Source organism: Rhinopithecus roxellana, chromosome 8 (assembly GCF_007565055.1).
Source record: "Rhinopithecus roxellana isolate Shanxi Qingling chromosome 8, ASM756505v1, whole genome shotgun sequence".
NCBI lineage: Eukaryota > Metazoa > Chordata > Mammalia > Primates > Cercopithecidae > Rhinopithecus > Rhinopithecus roxellana.
The window spans coordinates 22,073,040-22,092,637 of NC_044556.1; the positions used below are offsets into that span (position 1 = coordinate 22,073,040).

The 19,598-nt window shown below is 44.2% G+C and overlaps 1 protein-coding gene and 1 non-coding gene across 2 annotated transcripts; both read left to right on the top strand.

Moving 5' to 3' along the window:
• Nucleotides 1–8,272: 8,272 nt before the first annotated feature.
• Nucleotides 8,273–10,382, top strand: LOC115899233. Its single transcript, XM_030936765.1, has one exon. The coding sequence runs from the start codon at nt 8,355–8,357 to the stop codon at nt 8,727–8,729; it is 375 nt and encodes a 124-aa protein (XP_030792625.1). The 5' UTR covers nt 8,273–8,354; the 3' UTR covers nt 8,730–10,382.
• On the top strand, nt 9,021–9,105 carry TRNAR-UCU. The gene is given in 2 exon segments: nt 9,021–9,057; nt 9,070–9,105. It is a non-coding gene; the product is annotated as a tRNA-Arg (tRNA).
• Nucleotides 10,383–19,598: the final 9,216 nt, after the last annotated feature.

The following is a 19,598-nucleotide window of genomic DNA, read 5'->3' on the forward strand; positions in this document are numbered from 1 at the left end:
ATGAACTGGGATACATTCTGAGTCTAGTTCCAAATTTCAGTTATTTAGTTATAAATAAACAAAAGCAACGGCAAATAGAAACTAAAAAGTGCCAGGCGTGGTGGCTCACACCTGTAATCCCAGCACTTTGGGAGGCCAAGGCAGGTGGATCGCCTGAGCTCAGGAGTTTCAGACCAGCCAGGCCAACATGGTGAAACCCTGTCTCTACTAAAAACATAAAATTACCCGGGCATGGTGGTGTGTGCCTATAATCCCAGCTGCTCGGGAGGCTGAGGTGGGAGAATAGCTTGAATTGTGGAGGTTGCAGTGAGCTGAGACTGTGCCACTGCACTCCAGCCTGGGCAAAAAGAGTGAAACTCAGTCTCAAAAAAAAAAAAGAAAAAGAAGAAAAAAAAAAGAAAAAGAAAAGAAAAAAAGAAAAAAACTAAATTAAACTAAACTAAAAAGTGGGCAATGTATCTAGTTAGATTCAGAAAGCTGAATGACAAATAACAAGATCTCAGTTGGGACAAGGATTGCTGGTGTCATCTATGGGTCTATAACAGGAATATATCTTGGGGAAACAGCAGAAGTTGTGAAAGCTTAGATACCTCTGGTTGGAGGATTTGCTTTATCAATCAGCTTGGTACTCAAGTATGGTCATTGCCTAACTGAGGTCGTAGGCCTGATCCTTCTGACTCAGAGGAAGGAAGGCAGCCAGGAGTTACTCATCTGCCTCTTCTAGATTGGACTGAACCTATATTCTGTTAGACACCATTAGCGATATAACTTTTCTTCCTCACTTCCCTCACACAATGAGAAGTAAAAGGTTATAGTTTCCTCTGAAGTAATTTTTTTGGGCCAATATATCAGATTGATTCTGAGCTTTTTGATGGAGTTCTGAGATTTGCTTATTAAAGATTTAAATTCGGCCGGGCGCGGTGGCTCAAGCCTGTAATCCCAGCACTTTGGGAGGCCGAGACGGGCGGATCACGAGGTCAGGAGATCGAGACCATCCTGGCTAACACAGTGAAACCCCGTCTCTACTAAAAAAACACAAAAACTAGCCGGGCGAGGTGGCGGGAGCCTGTAGTCCCAGCTACTCGGGAGGCTGAGGCGGGAGAATGGCGCAAACCCGGGAGGCGGGGTTTGCAGTGAGCTGAGATCCGGCCACTGCACTCCAGTCCGGGCGACAGAGCGAGACTCCGCCTCAAAAAAAAAAAAAAAAAAAAAGATTTAAATTCATGCTAATAACTGACACCCAAGTGGAATAATGAGAGCTCGAATACCTAAGCCCTAAACCAGTGCATCTTAAACATTAGTGCAAATGAGTCACATAGGGGATCTTAGTAAAATACAGATTTGATTCAGCAGGTCTAGGGTAGGGCCCGAGAACCTGCACTTCTAATCTGCTCCCAGATCAAGCTGATGCTCCTGGTTCATGGTCAGCATTTTTGCAAGAAGGGCAGAGGGCATTATTTTCTAATTTGGCTACCTATGAGAATCACCTAGGGAGTTTAAAAAAAAAATGCTGATGCTGGGGTCCCATCCCCAGAAATTCTGATTTAACTGGCTTCAGGGTGCATCCTGAGCATCAAGATTCTAGAGCATGGTAGAGTTTAAAGACCACTAGTCTAACAAGTCTGCTTCCAGTTGCTTGCTGATTCTCTCCTGATTTCTTTTCTAGGAGAAACTGCTGCAGTCCAGGGTATATGTGAATTTGGGGACAGGTGCCTGGATTCAATCCTGCTGCATTCCTTGTGGTCTGCCTTCCCATCTGGGAATGGGGCAATGATCCTGCTATCTTAGAGGGTTGTTATGAAAATTAAGTGAGGTCTGATATACATGAAGAACCCAGAAAAGTGCCTGGTATGATGTGTTATTACTTCATTATTATTTTCAACAGCTAAACAATTAAGATTCACTAAGCTTTAATAGATGGTTATTTGTTGTGAGGCCCAGGAGTGGGGCTCAGAATGCCTTTCCTCCCAAATACGCTTACCAAAAGAAGTCATCCTGCTAATTTGTTGAGAACTTAAAAGGCAGAGATGTCATTCTGAGGGGAAGAAATTTAAGACCTACTCCCCAAACTGGGTCACTGAAAGCAGGAATTAGGACACCGAAGATCAACTTCTACTTCCACAAAGGCATTCAGGCAACATTTATGGAGTGTCCACTGTGTACAGGGCATTCTGCTAAGCCTTGGGGAGAATTACAAAACGGCTAGAAAGCATGGATGTTTAGCTTTCAAGAGCTTCTGGTCTAATGCAGAAGATAAGTTAGGCACATAGTCAAGTAGCTTCCTTATTGCCTACAGGACTCATTCATTTGTTCAGTCAATATCCAAAGCTGCTTGTTGTGAGCTAGCCACAATGCTAGGGACTGAGGTTACAAAGATAAATAAAAAGAAGACGTGTTTCCCCCACCTTCCTCCCACTCCCCCAAGATGCTTATTGTCTGGGAGAAGAGATAGAAAATCACACAGAAAAGTATAGAGCTTTGAAAGTACTTTGGGAACCCAGGAGGCCCTCGCCACCACCAGGAGACTAGGCTGTAGAAGAATGTCTGGGAAAATTCTCGGAGGAAGTGACATGGGGCTGTTCAACCCCAGGCTCCTTAGCTTTGCATCTAAAGCGCTTCCGGATCTCTGCCCCACTGATTTTCTCAGAAGTCAAGCCCATTTCCTATACTCATCCCATTTCCTATACTCATCCATGCTCTGTGTCTGACTTTGCTCAAGATAACAAGGTCCATGGCAGCAATGATAGCATTTGTCTTTTTCACCAAAGTGTCCCAAGAGACTTGTGGACAGCCTGGCTAGTCTTAATGCTTAAATGAATGAATGTGGTCTTTTGTTTGTGCAGGGACAAGCTTGACCAGCCTTGAAGACCCAAGTAAGGCTCCGCCTTTGTTTAGCCATCTCAACAGCAGACAGGTAACTGCCACTTACAAGATACTCCTACATCCTTCCTGAGCCCTACTAGGCTTGGAAGCCTGGTCAGCAGCCCTAGGCAACCAGCCATGAGATCTGGAACTGGTGGTGCTGCCTGCCTTAGACACGATATACCTGCATCTGCCTCAGTTTTCCTTCACGACTAGACCTCTTCTCTGAATACCACCCTACCAGTCTAAGTCTTTCAGTCAGCCTCCCAAGCCTTCCCCTGTCGGGGCCAGATCATGTTCCCTTTATCCTTAGCTGTGATTCTTGTCCTCTTGTGAACAGGCTGATGGCACAGAACCATGCCTTTGTCATCAGTACTCCGAATCCCAATGACCTTCTTTACCGGCACCTGGTGCAACCAAGACAAAGTTTGTGGTACCCTTTTAGACACTGTGCACTGAACTGCTCAGCTCCATTATTTTCCCAGCCTTGTCCTATCTTCTTCCTCATAACCCCTGAGTCTGGTTTCTACCCCTGTGCCCTAACCACAGCATTCCTTGTATGCAAGTCAGTCCTAGATTAGCTAGCCCATTTCAAATGCAGCCTCCCTGTTTAATTCCCTCTCAGAATGTAATCTCTCTCTTCCCTGAAGTCCCGTATCACCACACCTGCACCTCACTTAAAGACCTTTTTACTTTACATCACAGCTGTTTGTGTAACTGTCATCCTTTCTTTTTCTTTTTTTTTTTTTCCTTGTTCTGGAGATGGAGTCTCACTCTGTTGCCCAGGCTGGAATGCAAATGCTGTGATCTTGGCTCACTGCAACCTCTGCCTCCCAGGTTCAAGCGGTTCTCCTGTCTCAGCCTCTCGAGTAGCTGGGATTACAGGCACGTGCCACTATACCTGGGTAATTTTTGTATTTTCAGTAAAGACGGGGTTTCACCATGTTGGCCAGGTTGGTCTTGAACTCCTGAGCTCAGGTAATCCACCCACCTCAGCCTCCTCAAGTGCTAGGATTACAGCCATGAGCTACCACGCCTGGCCTATCATCCTTTCTATAAGGCTTATAAGCCAAGCACATGTGTTTTTCATCTTTGCATGCCCCAAGGTCACTACAACTAGACCCTCAGACAGCTTGCTGAAGAGATGAAGAAATCATACAAATTAAATAGGATGCAGTAGTCTCCCTGACCCTCTGGCCCCATTCCATTCTGCCTGCACATTCCCTCCTATAGTAATCACTCTAAACACAGCCTTTCTCATGCCAAATGCCTTTCCCATTGCCACATTCCTTATCCTGAATCAAGTCTGCCCCCTACCCCTTTTGCCGTATCTGGCCTGGATCCTACCTTCCCAACCTCATCTATTGACACATCTTCCATCACCCCAAACTATACTTCCATAAGGACCCATTCAACCCTCATTTTTGTCTTGATGTTCTGTTTTTCTTCGTCCTGGAAAATTTTATTTTCCTTCCCCTATTCCTGCCTGGCCATCTAATGTGGTTTGGCTATTGGCCTGGCTCAATAATCACACTCAGCACTAAGATATTTGAGGATGAAAAAGGCCTTCATTTCAAAGTTGTGAGTAGATTTTAGGATGAAAAAGGCCTTCATTTCAACGTTGTGAGTAGATTTTATCTAACAAGAAATGAGTCTTCACAAGTCCTTAAGGGTGGATGGTACCCTTGTTTTGGGAAACCATGTGGTGGGTAGGGCAAATGAAAATAAAAATGTGCCTAAGGTTCTTGAACAGAGAACTGTGAGGAATTGAAGCTGAAGGAGATGTCTTCAGTCTGAGAAGCTAAGTGTTCTGTTTGGTAACAGAAATGAAATGTACAGCTGAGTAGGAGTTGGGTAGGGAGCTGTAGAATGTCCCTCCGGTTGCAACAAATTTAGCTGATGCTGTATCTGTACTGTCCATTGTTTCTGCAGGATGTGGGATTTCTTTATTAAGAGCTGCTTACTAAAATAATAGCAAATATTTGTTACGCCAGGACTGAGATAAATCCTTGAGAGGATTAACTACTGCAATTCTCATAACAATTTTATAATTTTTCAGGCAGAGAAGTTAAGGATCATGTCCTGCAAATAAACGCAGAACCAAGATTTGAACGACAGGGTCCTGACTCCACAGGCTGTACTCTTAACCCCTACTACCACAGTTTTTTTTTTTTTTTAAATCTCACCCTTTAAAAATTCATTTTTAGATATGTTTTATAATTAGTACAATAGAGCATCCTTGTTCCTTGGGGGTCCAAACTCAAAAAATTTTTACTGGTAGGAATGCCCAATCACATTATGCCACTTTTTCACATGCTGCCTTGCTTCATTTGCTTATTGCTTCATATTCATAAATCGTATTTCTCCTAGGAAATTTTCAGTGTCCTTGAAGGTAGGAATTATGTCTTAAACTTTCACTTTATTCCCACAGTAGGCCTAACTGTATTGTCCCTACTCATTGAATTGAACAAAACTGGTACTTCAGCAATTTTATCCCTCTGGAGTAAAGCAAAGCTAGTGAAAATATATACAGTAGAAGTATAGTCGATTTCCAGAGCTTCTGGGAAGGCCGAAATCACTAACCACCGCAGTAACTTAAAAATAATTCTGCTGGCCGGGCACAGCGGCTCACACCTCACTTTGGGAGGCTGAGGCAGGCAGGTCACAAGGTCAGGAGTTCAAGACCCACTTGGACAACATGGTGAAACCCCGTCTATACTAAAAATACAAAAATTAGCCAGATGTGGTGGCACATGCCTGTAATCCCGGCTACTAAGGAGGCTGAGGCAGGAGAATCACTTGAACTCGGGAAGTGGAGGTTGCAGTGAGCCGAGATCACGCCATTGCACTCCAGCCTGGGTGACAGAGTGAGACTCTCTCAAAATAAAAATAAAAATGAAAAAAAATAAAAAAATAAAAAAAATGAAGTCGTATTTAATTTAGGGCTTTGCTGTCCAGCGAACTCAAACTGCAGATGTGCAGCAATCAGCCCAATTGAAGGTGGCTATAACCCACGCTTTGGCTCCCTCTGTCGGCAAGAAGAGGTTGCTTTCTCACTTGCGGGAACTCCTGGCTCAGGTTGCATCATGGCTGTTTACTATACATACAGCCTGAGAAAATTCAGCCAGATTACAAAAGAGGAAGACAAAACCCACTGAATCTTTCTCCCCAGATGGCAACGAAATCCTCTTTTCATTTTTCTTACATGCTAGCATTGCTACCTATAAACTGCTTAAGTTAATTGTTCAGAGAACCACCACACACCTGACCTTGTTCGGCTGTGACTTTCTTTTTTTTTGGAGATGGGGTCTCACTCTGTCACCCAGGCTGGAGTGCAGTGGCGCAATGATAGCTCACTGTAACCTCAAGCTCCTGGCCTCAAGTGATCCTCCCGCCTCAGCCTCCTGAAATGCTGGAATTACAGGTGTGAGCCACTGCACCTGGCCCCAGTCTTCTAATTGCAGGGCATAAAAAGTACAACCGTGATAGCTCACAGGAGGCTGCACATGGAAAGCCTGGCTTTCCCACACTCTCTGCTAACACTGTATCTCTAATATTTTCCATGATATAGAATTTTTTTTTGGTCTCATCTAGTGGAATATCTAAAATTATTCGTTCGATACATTAAGTGGAAATAAACACATACACATCTTTCCTTAGCACATTGTTTCTTTCCCAATTCTCCCTTTCCAGAATTTTTATGTATATGACTCAATTGTCATTTAATCGCATCAATGGCTCCTCATCATTTGAGATCTGGCTCCAATACCCCAGGCAGAATTCCTCCGTATGGTTTTCCCACAGGCATACAGAGCATCTCTTCTCCCATTTGGGCTGTGAGCAACTCCTAGGACCAGTGGAGACCCTGAGATGCCACCAGTGCCTGGCATATTTCAGAATTCAAAAAAGATTTGTTTAAATAAATACAATTTAAAACCATATTCCATTTTAAGGGCTAATTGTATCCATGTGAGAATTCTCCCTGCATGCAATGTGAAGACATTTATTTCATTAAAGGGGCATAACAATTATATATATATGTGTATGTGTGTATATATATATACACACATCTACCATGTTGTCAAGAAACTTTGTTTACATTAGAGTAGAATTAAATAGGCCTGGCACCAGTCAGGGCTCTGCCACTTACTGTTTGGAGAAGCGATTCACAATCGGCATCCTTGCACGTTCCTGCTAGATGTGCCAAGAATGCAAGACCCTGATCACGCTTTACTTGGGCCATTTCTTGGGCCATTTCTCGGCGTTGTGTTTGCAGCGAGCAATCTTGAGGGATGAGGTAATGTCTCCCTATGGAATAAAGAGCAGGCTTGCTTACTGCTCACTATAACATGGTGGGTTCCCCAAACTCAGCATTCCTCTTCTGTAATGCAACCCATCTTGTGTGTAAGCATGCATCTGGGTCCGTGTGCTTCGTTCCTGTGAGAATTGGGGTCCAGAGAGCCAACTCAAACATGGTGACACTCTGGCTATTGCTTTTGCTGTAATAGTCTTTTATCTCTGACCCGGAAGTCTGGTGTGTTCTGTCAGCATTCACGAAACCGTGAAAGCTACCACGTTAGTTTGCAAGCATAACAAAGTATCAGATTCATCACAGTTCTCCACCCTCACTAGCTGGGTGTCCTTACACAAGTTTTTCAACCTCTCTTAGCTGCAGTTTCCCTTTTTCATATTGTAAAGGGGACAGTGGTATGTACCCGCCTCATAGCTTTGTCTTGGGGTTAAGTTAAATAAGACCGTAAAATCCCTACCACACTAGACTTTTCCCGGGTGTTCCCTCTCCCTCTTTGAACTCTGCCAGAAACTATTCCGCATTGAGGCCTGGCGATGCTGGGCAGGGTCGGGTACGGGTGGAGCACAGAGTGGGCCGCGGCTGGCGGGTTTGGTGCAGAAGCAAGCTGTGGCCAAGCTGGGAGAGCGCGCCCAGCGGCCACCCTGCGAATCTTCCGTAGGCGGGGGCTGGGGCTGCGCCGAGCTAATAGGAGCGGGAGCCGGGCGTTCGGTCTCGCCGCGGCAGTAGCAGAGCAACCACGCGGCTTTGAAAGTATTTCAAAGGACTTCGGGGTCTTGCGGATGGGGATCACTGCGGGCACTGGAGACCTGCAGGCCCCCACCCATCCGCCTCTCAGATTTGTGGCGACCGCACCCTTCCGGGCAGCGGTGCCAGACCCTCTGCAGTCCCAGCCACTGGGAAAACCTGGCGGCCGCGCTCGAGCGCGCGCCCTCCGGCCACATGCACCCGCACACGCATGCTCCCAGCGCTCCCACGCGTGCTGGCACCCTCTCAGCTTCCGCCCACGCAGTCGCGGGCCCCGGGCGCGCGGACTCAGGGCGGCTGCGCGGCGTCCTTGGAGGCAGGTGCTGGCTGCAAGACGAGCTGTCGGAGGATGCTGCGGCGCGGGGCGCGTCGCCCCCCTCAGTCCACCAGAGCCCGGATACCTCAGAAATTCGGCTCTGGGTCTGTGGGGAGCGAAATGCAACCCAAACCCCATTTTTCCGAACCCCGCGCAAATAAACACGCACAAGCACGCACACAGACGTCGCCGCGGCTGGCGCTCGCCGCCTCAGGTCTAGGCGGGCCGCCGGCCGGCCCGGGCCGCGAGGGAAGAGCCCAGGCCCGAGAGGGGTCGCCGTCTACGTCTCGCAGCCTGAGGGGTGGCCGCTCGGCCTCGGCCGCTCACAGGCGCGATGTAAGTGCCCGGCGTCACCGGCCCGGCTTAACGGTGCAACGGCCGGCCTGGGCCTGCAACTCTGGGGTCCCGGTCGGGCTGGAGCGGCCGCCGGAGAGACCTGGTAGGCGGGGCGCTTGGGGCAGGAAGGGAGCCGGGGAGGGAAAAGCGCGACTGTGATTTGTACGGCTGGGCCCGGACCGTGAAGGAGACCGGGTTGCGGCTGCCCTCACACCGACCACCTGGGACCGGCTGACTGCGGCCGCTCTTCGCTCAACTGGGTCGCCGACCTTGTTGAGGGGCGACCACTGCGGGAGGCCGGGAGCCTGCGGCCCGAGTTTGAGGTGAATGGCAGTGCCCTGAGTGCGGCGGCTGGGTCTCGGTGACACTGACGACTGGAGGGGCGGTCGGAAGAGCGCGGGGCCGTCGCCTCTGGCTTAACATGGCAGATGCGCCGAAACTCCAACAGGTGGCTCCGTGGCGCAATGGATAGCGCATTGGACTTCTAGAGGCTGAAGGCATTCAAAGGTTCCGGGTTCGAGTCCCGGCGGAGTCGTAGCGCTTTTTATCCCTCCCCCTCACAATCTATTTTCTTCCCGTCATGTCTCCTATTTCTTTCTTGTTTTTTGGCTGAACGGTTTAACTTGTCTCTCATTCCCTGCTCTCGCAGTTCACTGCATTCGGCTCTTGCGGTCCTTTGCTCTTAAGCGGCTCGAAGGGTGCCGAGCCCCTCAGCTCCCGGGGCCTCGGTGGCTCAGGGCCGGGTCAGCCGACTCTGCAGTCGATCTAGGTCCTGAGAAGAGCGATGGCTGCAGCGGCGAAGGAAAAGCGACAGCGAAGCGAGGGCTCGCGGTTTCGGCCTAAAGGAAAGTGTAGGGGAGGCCCGGGTCTCGGGTGACACCCCCACGCCTCTAGCGGGATTGTGGCTGCGAGGGAGGTACGAGAAAACGCGCCTACACCCTGCGTGCGCTGTGCTGACTACCTCTCCAGCATGGAGGCTTCCAGATGAGCAGGCACCCGAATCCCAGCGGGAGCCCGTCAAAAATGGGGATTTCTGCCGTCACTCTGGGACTCTTAATTCGGTCCGTCTGGGGTGGAGCCCAGGAATCTGCATTTCTGATAAGGTCACCTGCTCCCCTCCCCTATTATTCCAGTGCAAAGAGGTCCTAGGCCCACTACCCATCAGCTCCTCAAGACAGGAGTTACTATATCTTTTTCTGACAACTGTTAGCTTTGCACAAGATTAGCAAATAAATCCAGGAATGAATGGAATCTTAAACTCGTAAAAAACAATGAAAGATAATTCACACAAAAGATACAAAATCGAAAATTGTCAAAAAAGGTACAGGGAAAAGTAAGCATCCTTGTTATTCCTATAGGCCAGCCTCGCAATTCTCTCCACAAGCCATTAGTGGTAATGGTTTCTTGGAAATATTTTCAGATTTATTTTATGCCCATAGCAGCATTTTTAACATCTTTTGTCATAAATATGTCATAAATAACAGTGTTATTGATGTATGTGATATGTATCCTTTTAAAAACACAAATTGTAGTATGCTATACTTGCTTGTTTTACTTATGAATACATGTAGAGCTGCCTTGTTCCATTGTACATATGATTTAACAGTCCGTAATAGCTGGACATTTAGATTTCCAGTATTTTCCTATTACAAACAATGCATCAGTGAACATCCTTGTTCTTATATTATTGTATACAAGTACAGGTACATGTATCTGTAGGATAGATTCCTAGAAAGTTGAATTGCTGGTTCAAAGTTTTGTGCGTTCTTAATCTGTACTTTTTAAATATATATTGGCAAATTGCCCCTTAGAGATCGTATCCATTTTTCTCTCCCTAGCAATGTGTGAGAGTGCCTGTTTCCCCACAACCCACATGTTCTCAAAAGGTGGTTTCTAGCTGTGATTTTAATTCATGTCTCTTATATTGATTTTTTAAAATTTGTATTTATATTATTACTATTATTTGAGACAGGGTCTTGTTCTGTTGCCCAGATTGGAGTGCAGTGGCACTATCACAGCTCATTGCACCCTCAACCTCCTGGGCTCAAGCAGTGCCTCCACCTCAGCCTTCCAGGTAGTTGGAACTACAGGTACATGCTGACATACCCGGCTAATTTTAAAATATTTTGTAGAGATGGGGGTCACTCTATGTTGTCTAGGCTGGTGTTGAACTCCTGGACTCAAGTGATCCTCCCATCTTGATCTCCCTAAGTGCTGGGATGACAGACAGGAGCTACTATGCCTGGCCTATGTCTTTTATTATGAATCAAGATGAATATCTTTCCATACAGAGAATAATTTGGAATTTTTTTCTTGTGATTTATCTGTTCTTCAGTTGTGTTCATTTTTCTGTGGTATCATGGAAAACAGCCCTTTGTGATATATGTTACAATTATTCTTTTTCAGTCTTTTTGTCATTTGATTTGTTTATGGTATTTTGTTTTTTTCTGTCTGACAGAAATTCATGTATTGGGATTTATCAGTCTTTTATGGCTTCTGGGTTTGGAGCCATACTACACTCAGATTCTTATTTCTTTAATGGCTTTATTTTTATGGTTTTATTTATCTTTGCTTCATCTGGAATGTGTTTTTGTGTAAGGAGTGCAGTGGGAGTTTTGTCCCAAAATCACTTTTAATGAACACTCCTTATCTACACGATGTCATTTGAAATGCCACATTTATATATATAAATATATATATATATATAAATATATATATATATTTTTTAAGCAGAGTCTTGCTCTGTTGCCCAGGCTGGAGTGCAGTGGTACAATCTCAGCTCACTGCAACCTCCACCTCCCAGGTTCAAGCGATTCTCTTGCCTCAGCCTCCCAAGTAGCTGGGATTACAGGCGCAGACCACCACACCTGGCTAATTTTTGTATTTTTAGTGGAGACGACGGGGTTTCGCCATGTTGGCCAGGCTGGTCTTGAACTCCTGAGCTCAGGCGATCCACCTGCCTTGGGCTCCTAAAGTGCTGGGATTACAGGTGTGAGCCACCACGTCCGCCCCACATTTATAATTTTCTAAATTCCCACATGCATACGGGTTTCTGGATTCTCTTCTGCATATGGGTTTCTGGATTATCTGCTCTATTCTACTGACTTTTCTGTCTTAATTTTGATTCACCAGAACTGTGCTGTGTTACCATTTAGTAGGGTCAGTCCTCATTACTCTTTTGTTTTTTTTTTTAAAGATTTTTCTACCCGTTCTTGAATTATTACTTTTCCTCAGCGAATAATACTAGTTAGCACTTATTTGGCACTTGTTATATGCCAGGTACTATTCTCAGTGCTCTATGTATCTTCATTTAATCCTCCTGACAGCCCTACCAGGCAGATACTATTATCCCCTTTCATGGGAGAGGCATCTTAGACAGCGAGGTTAAGTAACTTGTGCAAGGATATGCAGTTAATAAGCAACAAGCCTGGATGAGAACCCAGAAAGGCTGGGTCTGTGGGTAAAACCACAATTCCTTATCATCTTTTCACATGAGCTTTAGCTACAGCTAGTCTGGCTCTAATTTTAGGAGGTATTTTTGTTGGAGTCATGTTATATTTATAGATTAAAATAGAACTGGGCCAGGTGCTGTGGCTCATGTCTGTAATCCCAGCATTTTGGGAGGCCAAGGCAGGTGGATTACTTGAGGCCAGGAATTTGAGATGAGTCTGGCCAACATGGCGAAACCCCGTCTCTCCAAAAAATATAAAGATTAGCTGGGCATGTTGGCACATGCCTGTAATCCCAGCTGCTTGGGAGGCTGAGGCATGAGAATCACTTGAACCTGGGAGGTGGAGGTTGCAGTGAGGTGAGATCGCGTGACTACACTCCGGCCTGGGTGACAGAGCCAGACTCTGTCGAGAGAGAGAGAGAGAGAGAGAGAGAGAGAGAGAGGAGGGAGGGAGGGAGGGAGGGAGAGAGAGAGAGGGAGAGGGAGAGGGAGAGGGAGAGGGAGAGAGGGAGGGAGGGAGGGAGAGAGAGAGAGAGAGAGAGAGAGAGAGAGAGAGAGAGAGAGAGAGAGAGAGAAGAATTGAACTAATTAGGATGTTGAATCTTCCTGTGTAAGAGCAGCAGGAGGAAATAAAGAACAAGTATGCCTTTTCATTTTCAGTCCTTCTGTGCTCTTCTGGAGTGTGTTAAATATAAATCTTGACTTTTTTTTTAAAAGTTTATTCCCAGATAGTTTATCTTTTTTTGTTGGAATCCTTTCCTCCACTGTATTTTGTAACTCGTTATTATTTATATATAAGAAGGCTTTTGATATTTTAAATAATAATTTTGTATCTCATTAAATTATCTTACTATTTAAAATAATTTTTCAGTTCTAAATCACAATGAGATACCACTTCACACCCAGTAGGATGGCTGTAATAAAAAAGACAGACAATACAAGCATTGGCAAGGATTGGAACCCTCATACATTGCCAGTGGGGATGTAAAATGTGTGGCCTCTTTGGAAAACAGTTTGGCAATTCCTCAAAAAATTAAATATTAGAGTTAGGACCCAGCAATTCCACTTCTGGGTATATCCCCAAGAGAACTAAAAACATATGTCCACACAAAAATATGTACAGGAATATCCATAGCAGCATTATTTTTGTGGTGGTGATTGAGACAGGGTCTCGCTGTGTTGTCCAGGCTGGAGTGCAGTGGAGTGCAGCGGCATGATCACGGCTCACTGCAGCCTCGACCTCTTGAGCTGAAGGGAGCCTCCCATCTCAGCCTCCCAAGTGGCTGGGACTACAGGCGTGCACCACCACGCTCTGCTAATTTTTGTATTTTTTGTAGAGATGGGGTTTCGCCATGTTGCCCCAGGCTGGTCTCAAACTCCTGGGCTTGAGTGATCTGCCTGCCTCAGCCTTCCAAAGTGCTGGGATTACAGGTGTGAACCACCATGCCTGGCTAGCATTGTTTTTAATAACCAGAAAGTAAAAACAATCCAGATGTCCATCAAATGATGATTGGATACACAAGATCTGGTATACCTATTGATGAAATATTATTCAGCAAAAAAAAGGAATGAAGTAGTGATTCATGTTACAATATTAATGAGCCTTGAAAGCGTGCTAAGTGAAAGAAGCCAGTCACAAAAGACCACATATCGTATGATTCCATTTATATGAAATGTCTAAAATAGGCAAATCCATAGAGACAGAAAGTAAATTAGTGGTTGCCAGGCATTGGGAGTGGGGAGAATGTGATGTGACTGACTGCTAATGGATATGGGGTTTCTTTTTGGGATGACGAAAATGTTCTGGAAGTAGTGGTGATAGTTGCACAATTATGAATATACAAAAATCCATTGTATTATGCACTTTTCAAATGGGTGAATTTTATGATAAGTGAGTTATATCTCAATTTAAAAAAGGAAAAATAGTTTTTCAGTTAGACTAAGTTGTGTTACCTGGAAATATACTCAAATTATAAGTTTACTTTTTCCTTTCTAATTTTTATGCTTAATATTATTTTTCTTGTAATAGCATCAGCTAGTACAGTATATCCAGAAAATGTTAAATAATTTTTCATGATAATGGTGATAGTGGACTTCTTTGATTTGTTCCTGGTCATTATAGAAATAGAAATGCTTCTCCACTAAGCATGACGCTAGCTTTTGGGGTTGGTGTGGCATGAGCACACACATGTTTTATCACATTAAGAAAATACTTATCCCTATTTGTCTATAATCTATGGAGATTTTTCTTTGATCTAATATTCCATGATATATTAACAGATTTTCTAATATTTAACTCATTTTACATTCTTGAAATGATGTACCTGGTTGTGGTGTATACTTATTTTAATATTTTATAATTTTTGCATAGTTAGAAAGATTGGTATTTAATTATCTCTCTCTCATAAAATGAATAGCAAGTACAGCATTGTTTGTAATGGCTCCCAAACTGGAAATAACCTAAATGTTCGTCAGTAATAGTCTGTTTAAAGAAAGTGTGGTACATGTATAGAATTAAATACAACGAAGACATTTAAAAAATGAGAAAGATCTGTATATACTGCTATATCCAAGAATATCCAAGATTATGTGAAAAAATAAGATATGCAGATGAATATTTTAAATGAGATTCCATTTGTGTTAAATAATGCCCATAGTAACAGTAGAAATTATGTATGTTTATTCCTATCATTGTGCATGCATAGATGATTTCTAGAAAGATATTCAAACAATTAGCAGTGGTTACTTTAGGGTAGTGCTGGGTTGGGGGAAGCAGTGGTATGAAGGGAGAGAGCCTTCCCTTTTACTGTATACCTGTATGTAATGTTTCAAGTTTTTTCTTAATAAGCCCATCTTACCTTTATAATAAAAAGTTAATTTTTAAAAAGTTAAAGGTAGGCCAGGCATGGTGGCTCATGCCTGTAATCCCAGCACTTTGGGAGGCCGAGGTGGGTGGATCACCTGAGGTCGGGAGTTCGAGACCAGCCTGACCAACATGGAGAAACCCCGTCTCTACTAAAAATACAAAATTAGCCAGGTGTGGTAGTGCATACCTGTAATCCCAGCTACTCAGGAGGCTGAGGTTGGAGAATTGTTTGAACCCAGGAGGTGGAAGTTGCACTTCAGCTTGGGCAACGAGAGCAAAACTCTGTCTCAAAAAAAAAAAAAAAAAAATGCTAAAGAGGAAGGAAAAAAGAATACCTACCTGTTCCTGGATCACTTTCAGACAGGTAGCTGTAATACTGCTTATCCATTAAATATTTCTCAAATTTGGTTTTTAAAAAAACATTTATTGACCCCTTATGCTCTACTATATGCCCAATCTCAGTGATTAATAAGCCCATTAGGAGCCCATCTGTTAAGCATCTCTAGGAACTCCTCCTGATACTATTGGAGAAACATATAAATATGTCTTTTCAGAGTGATTCCAGCAGGGATCGTATCTTGGAAGTCTTGTACACTGCGTTGAAGAGTGTGGACTTTACCCTAAAGGCAATGGGAAACCATTGAATAGTTTTTAGTTGAGAAGCAGTAGGATTAGATGTGTGTTTTGTACCAACTGACTGCAGTGTGGATCACGGGCTGGAATAACACAAAACTGGAAGTTGGAAGACCAGTCTGAGGCAATCGGAGATATCTAGTTAAGAAAATGATGAGGACTAGAACCAGGGAGGTGGTTTGGAGAGAAGGTTAAGTATACAAACTGGAGATGTTTCAGGGGAGGCCAAATTGATGGGCCTTGATGAATTAAGGGATGTCAAGGAGAGAGGGAGCAGTCAGAATGACTCCCATTTCTAATTAGGCAGATGGGTGGGTGCTGAAGTAGTCACTGGGACCACAAACAAAGTAGCAAGAAGTGGGTTTGGGAATGGAGGATGGAAATGAGTTCAGATTTGCAGATGTTGAGTTTGAGGTCTGTGGAGCATCCTGGCAGCTGGATATACAATGCCAAACACATAGCAAGCTCTCAATAAGTATTTATAGAATGAAAGAATATCAGAAAGAGGAGAATTATAGGAAGGGAAATGTATAGGGAGAGGGAAGGAAAAGAAGAGAAGGTCTGGAGCTCAGGAGACAGATCTATGCTTGGGATTTAAAATTCATTATGGTACAGATGGCACTTGAAGCTCTGGACATAGATGAGATCGTGTAGGGACAGTGTACGGTAAGAAAAGATGGGCCAGGCGTGGTGGCTCATGCCTGTAATCTCAACACTTTGGGAGGCTGGGGTGGGTGGATCACGTGAGGTCAGAAGTTCAAGACCAGCCTGACCTACATGGAGAAACCCTGTCTCTACTAAAAATACAAAATTAGCTGGGCGTGGTGGCACATGCCTGTAATCCCAGCTACTTGGGAGGCTGAGGCAAGAGAATTGCTTGAACCCGGGAGGTGGAGGTTGCGGTGAGCTGAGATTGTGCCATTGCAGTCCAGCCTGGGCAACAAGAGCAAAACTAACTATCTCTCAAAAAAAAAAAAAAAAAAAAAAAAAAAAAAAAAAAAAAAAAAGAGGACTGAGTATAGAGGACAGAAACCCAGCACAGACATTTGAGGTATAGGCAAATAATGAGTCCTTCAAAGAGACCAGGAGAGGGTGTCTAGAGAGATAGGAAGAGATGCAGGGAAAAGGTGTTTCCCCAAGAACCAATGGAGCACGTTTCCTCTGGAGGAGAAGGGGGTTAAGAGGAAAAGAGAATCACCTAACATTTTTTGAACACCTGCTTTATGCCAGAAAATTTATTTAACCCTTACCATTTAATTATCCCCTAATTCTAAAAGTGTGAATTATCCCCATTTTACAGATGAGAAAGTTAAGATGCAAAGATGTTTTGGGAGTCAGGTGTGAAAGGATCAGCCTAGGAATGGTAGAAAAATGCCTGTCCTTCTGAGGCAAGTGGGAGGGGGGCAGGGATAAAAAAAAAAGCATGAAGGTAGACAGGGGACAACTGAAGGTGTTCATGTTGGAAGACCTAGTTTCTTTGTGCTCTCTTTTACAGCCCTACCTCATACCTAGGACCCAGGGAAGGTATTGACAAAGCAGAAGCTGCCTTAAAGGATGAGACACTCCCACCTTTTTGTCGCCTATGACCAATACAGATTCTAAAAGACCAGAGGTCAGGAACGGTTTCATACCAATTTCCTCCTTATCTGGGACCTTCTGCATCTATCCGTTTATATTTTATAACCCACTCACCCTCAGCATGTAGCTTTTGAGTAGTAGTTTGTGCAAGGAACTATGCACAAAGGAAATAGAAACATGAGTGAGATAGAGTGAATTTTCTTAAAAGTTGAGCCTAGTGAGGGACAGAGAGCATGGATTGGTGATTTCATTAATTAGGATCAGTTTCAGCTATGAGTGTGACAGGACACCCACAATAACAGTGGACTTTACAAGATAAAGGCTTTTTCTCTCTCATGTAAAAATGACAGCTACCAGGGAATAGCAGCTACTTATTCATGAGAGATCCAGGTTCTTTCTTATTCTTCCATCCTCAAAATGCAGCTTCCACTTCCTGCTCCAAGATGGCTGCTTCTGGTCAACGTAACAGGAGCCATCAGGTCAACATACTAGCTTGTGGGAAGGAGATGAAAGGACAGAGAAGGGCCCTACTCCAACCTCATCCATCTTTGAAGGACACTTCCTAAAAGCTGCACATACTACTTCTTTCTACTCACATCCCATAGGAAGGTGGGAATTACAGCTTTTTTCCCCCAGGTGGCCGCATTCTCAGCCAAAAATCAAGTGTCCCGTAACTACAGAAGAAAGTAAAAGTCCAGCAATTTCTGCCAGTGATGCTGAAATAGGTGTGCAGATAGCTGTAGTGCAAGACAAGAATAAAAGTGTGACAGAGATTTACACTTACTAGTTCTGTGACCATAGGTTAACCTCTGTGCCTCAGTTTCTCACTTATAAAATGGGATAATAGCACCTACCTCATAGGTTTACCAAATGCCTAAGTTATTACATACAAATATAATGTTACATATGTACATACAAACTTAGGTACATAAGGGTAACATAAAAATAAGTTGTATGTGTAAGTCCTTAGAACAGTCCCTGACGATAAGTGCTATATAGACATTTGTTAAATAGAAATAAGTGGAGTAAAGATAAGCACAGGCAAATAGGAGTATATACATCAGTGGAGAGAATCTGAAAAAGGCGTTCTGAAGCATGTAGACTGTCAGCTCTGTGATGACTAGGATGACCTCCTTTCCTGTGCACCCCTAGCACCTAGTGTGCCTTGCACAGAGGTGATGCTCAAAATATTGGTTGCTGAATAGGCTTCAGGTCAGTACTAGTTAGGTGAAATGGAGGCAGGAAATATATGTTAGGTGGAATTAACCATATGAACAAAGACATAAAAGCTGAACCTGTCATGGTACTTGGTGTGCATGGAACTCAGTATATGTTGACTGAATGCTCAGTATCAAGTAGTTTGGTTTGGCTGAAATGTTATCAGTCAGGTTTGGACAGAAAAACACATTGTTGTAGATAATTTAATATAGGGAATTGTTCCACAGGTGACAGAAATGCTGAAAGTGTTGGCAACTCAGATACTGCAACAGTAGGAAACCTCTACTACCTCTAGTGCCAGAGGGACAGTGGGAGATGGTGTTACCAGAACCTGGAAGCCTGAGTCATCTGGCTGGTGGGGGCTGGGAGCATGGTGGGGCCGCAACCCAAACCAAGGCAGAGAGAAATACCCTGGTTTCTCTCCTCTCCCTGCCCCTCTTGTCTTTTGTCAGTGTCTTACTGTGAAGCCAGTTGGCAAGGCAATCTGGGAAATGTAGTTTCCTGCAAACCAGAGAAAGGGCTGTGAAAAGAGCTGAGAAATAGGCAAGTAAGTTGCACAAGTAAAGTTCAGGGCATGAGTAGGAAAGCAGTGAATATAAACCTGTGGTAGCGTCATTTTGTGGAGGGGCTTGAATGTTGGGTCTTGAATGTAGGGTTTCTGTATGTCATTAGGCAGAGGTGAGCCATAGAGAGTAAAATGCAGTATGGCCTCATTAAAACTGTTCAATGGGGAGGTTGCGGGAGAAAACTGAAACAGTAGCTTCCCTTTGAGTACTTGTTATTTGCAAGGCATGGTGCTAGTTTTTATTTAATCATCTCAGAAAGATGATGTGTCTGGTTCCGGATATGTTCAATTTGAGATAACTTCCTAGTACTTCATATGGTTAATTTATTTGCACAGTTAATTGGAAATGTGAGTCTGCAACAGAGGGTGGGGGATAGAGATGTAAGGATGGAGAATCTGGAGTCATCTAAAGAGGTGAGAGCATAAGTTGAAGGACAGGGAGGACAAGATACTCAAGTCAAACAGTATAGAGAAAGAAGATGAACGCAGGCATTAGGGAAACCAACAATTTAAGTGATGGACAGAGTAGAGTAAGAAAATAAAGACTAGGTAGGAGAAGCAGAAAAGCTGATCTTGCTACCAAAGCAGAGCAGCTCAAACTTCAAGAAGGGGAAGATCAGTAGTGTCAGAAGACATTGTCTGGTTAGAAGGGATGAAGACTGAGAAAAAAATTGAATATAGCAGTAAGGAGGTATGTAGGAACAGTTTCTCTAGACT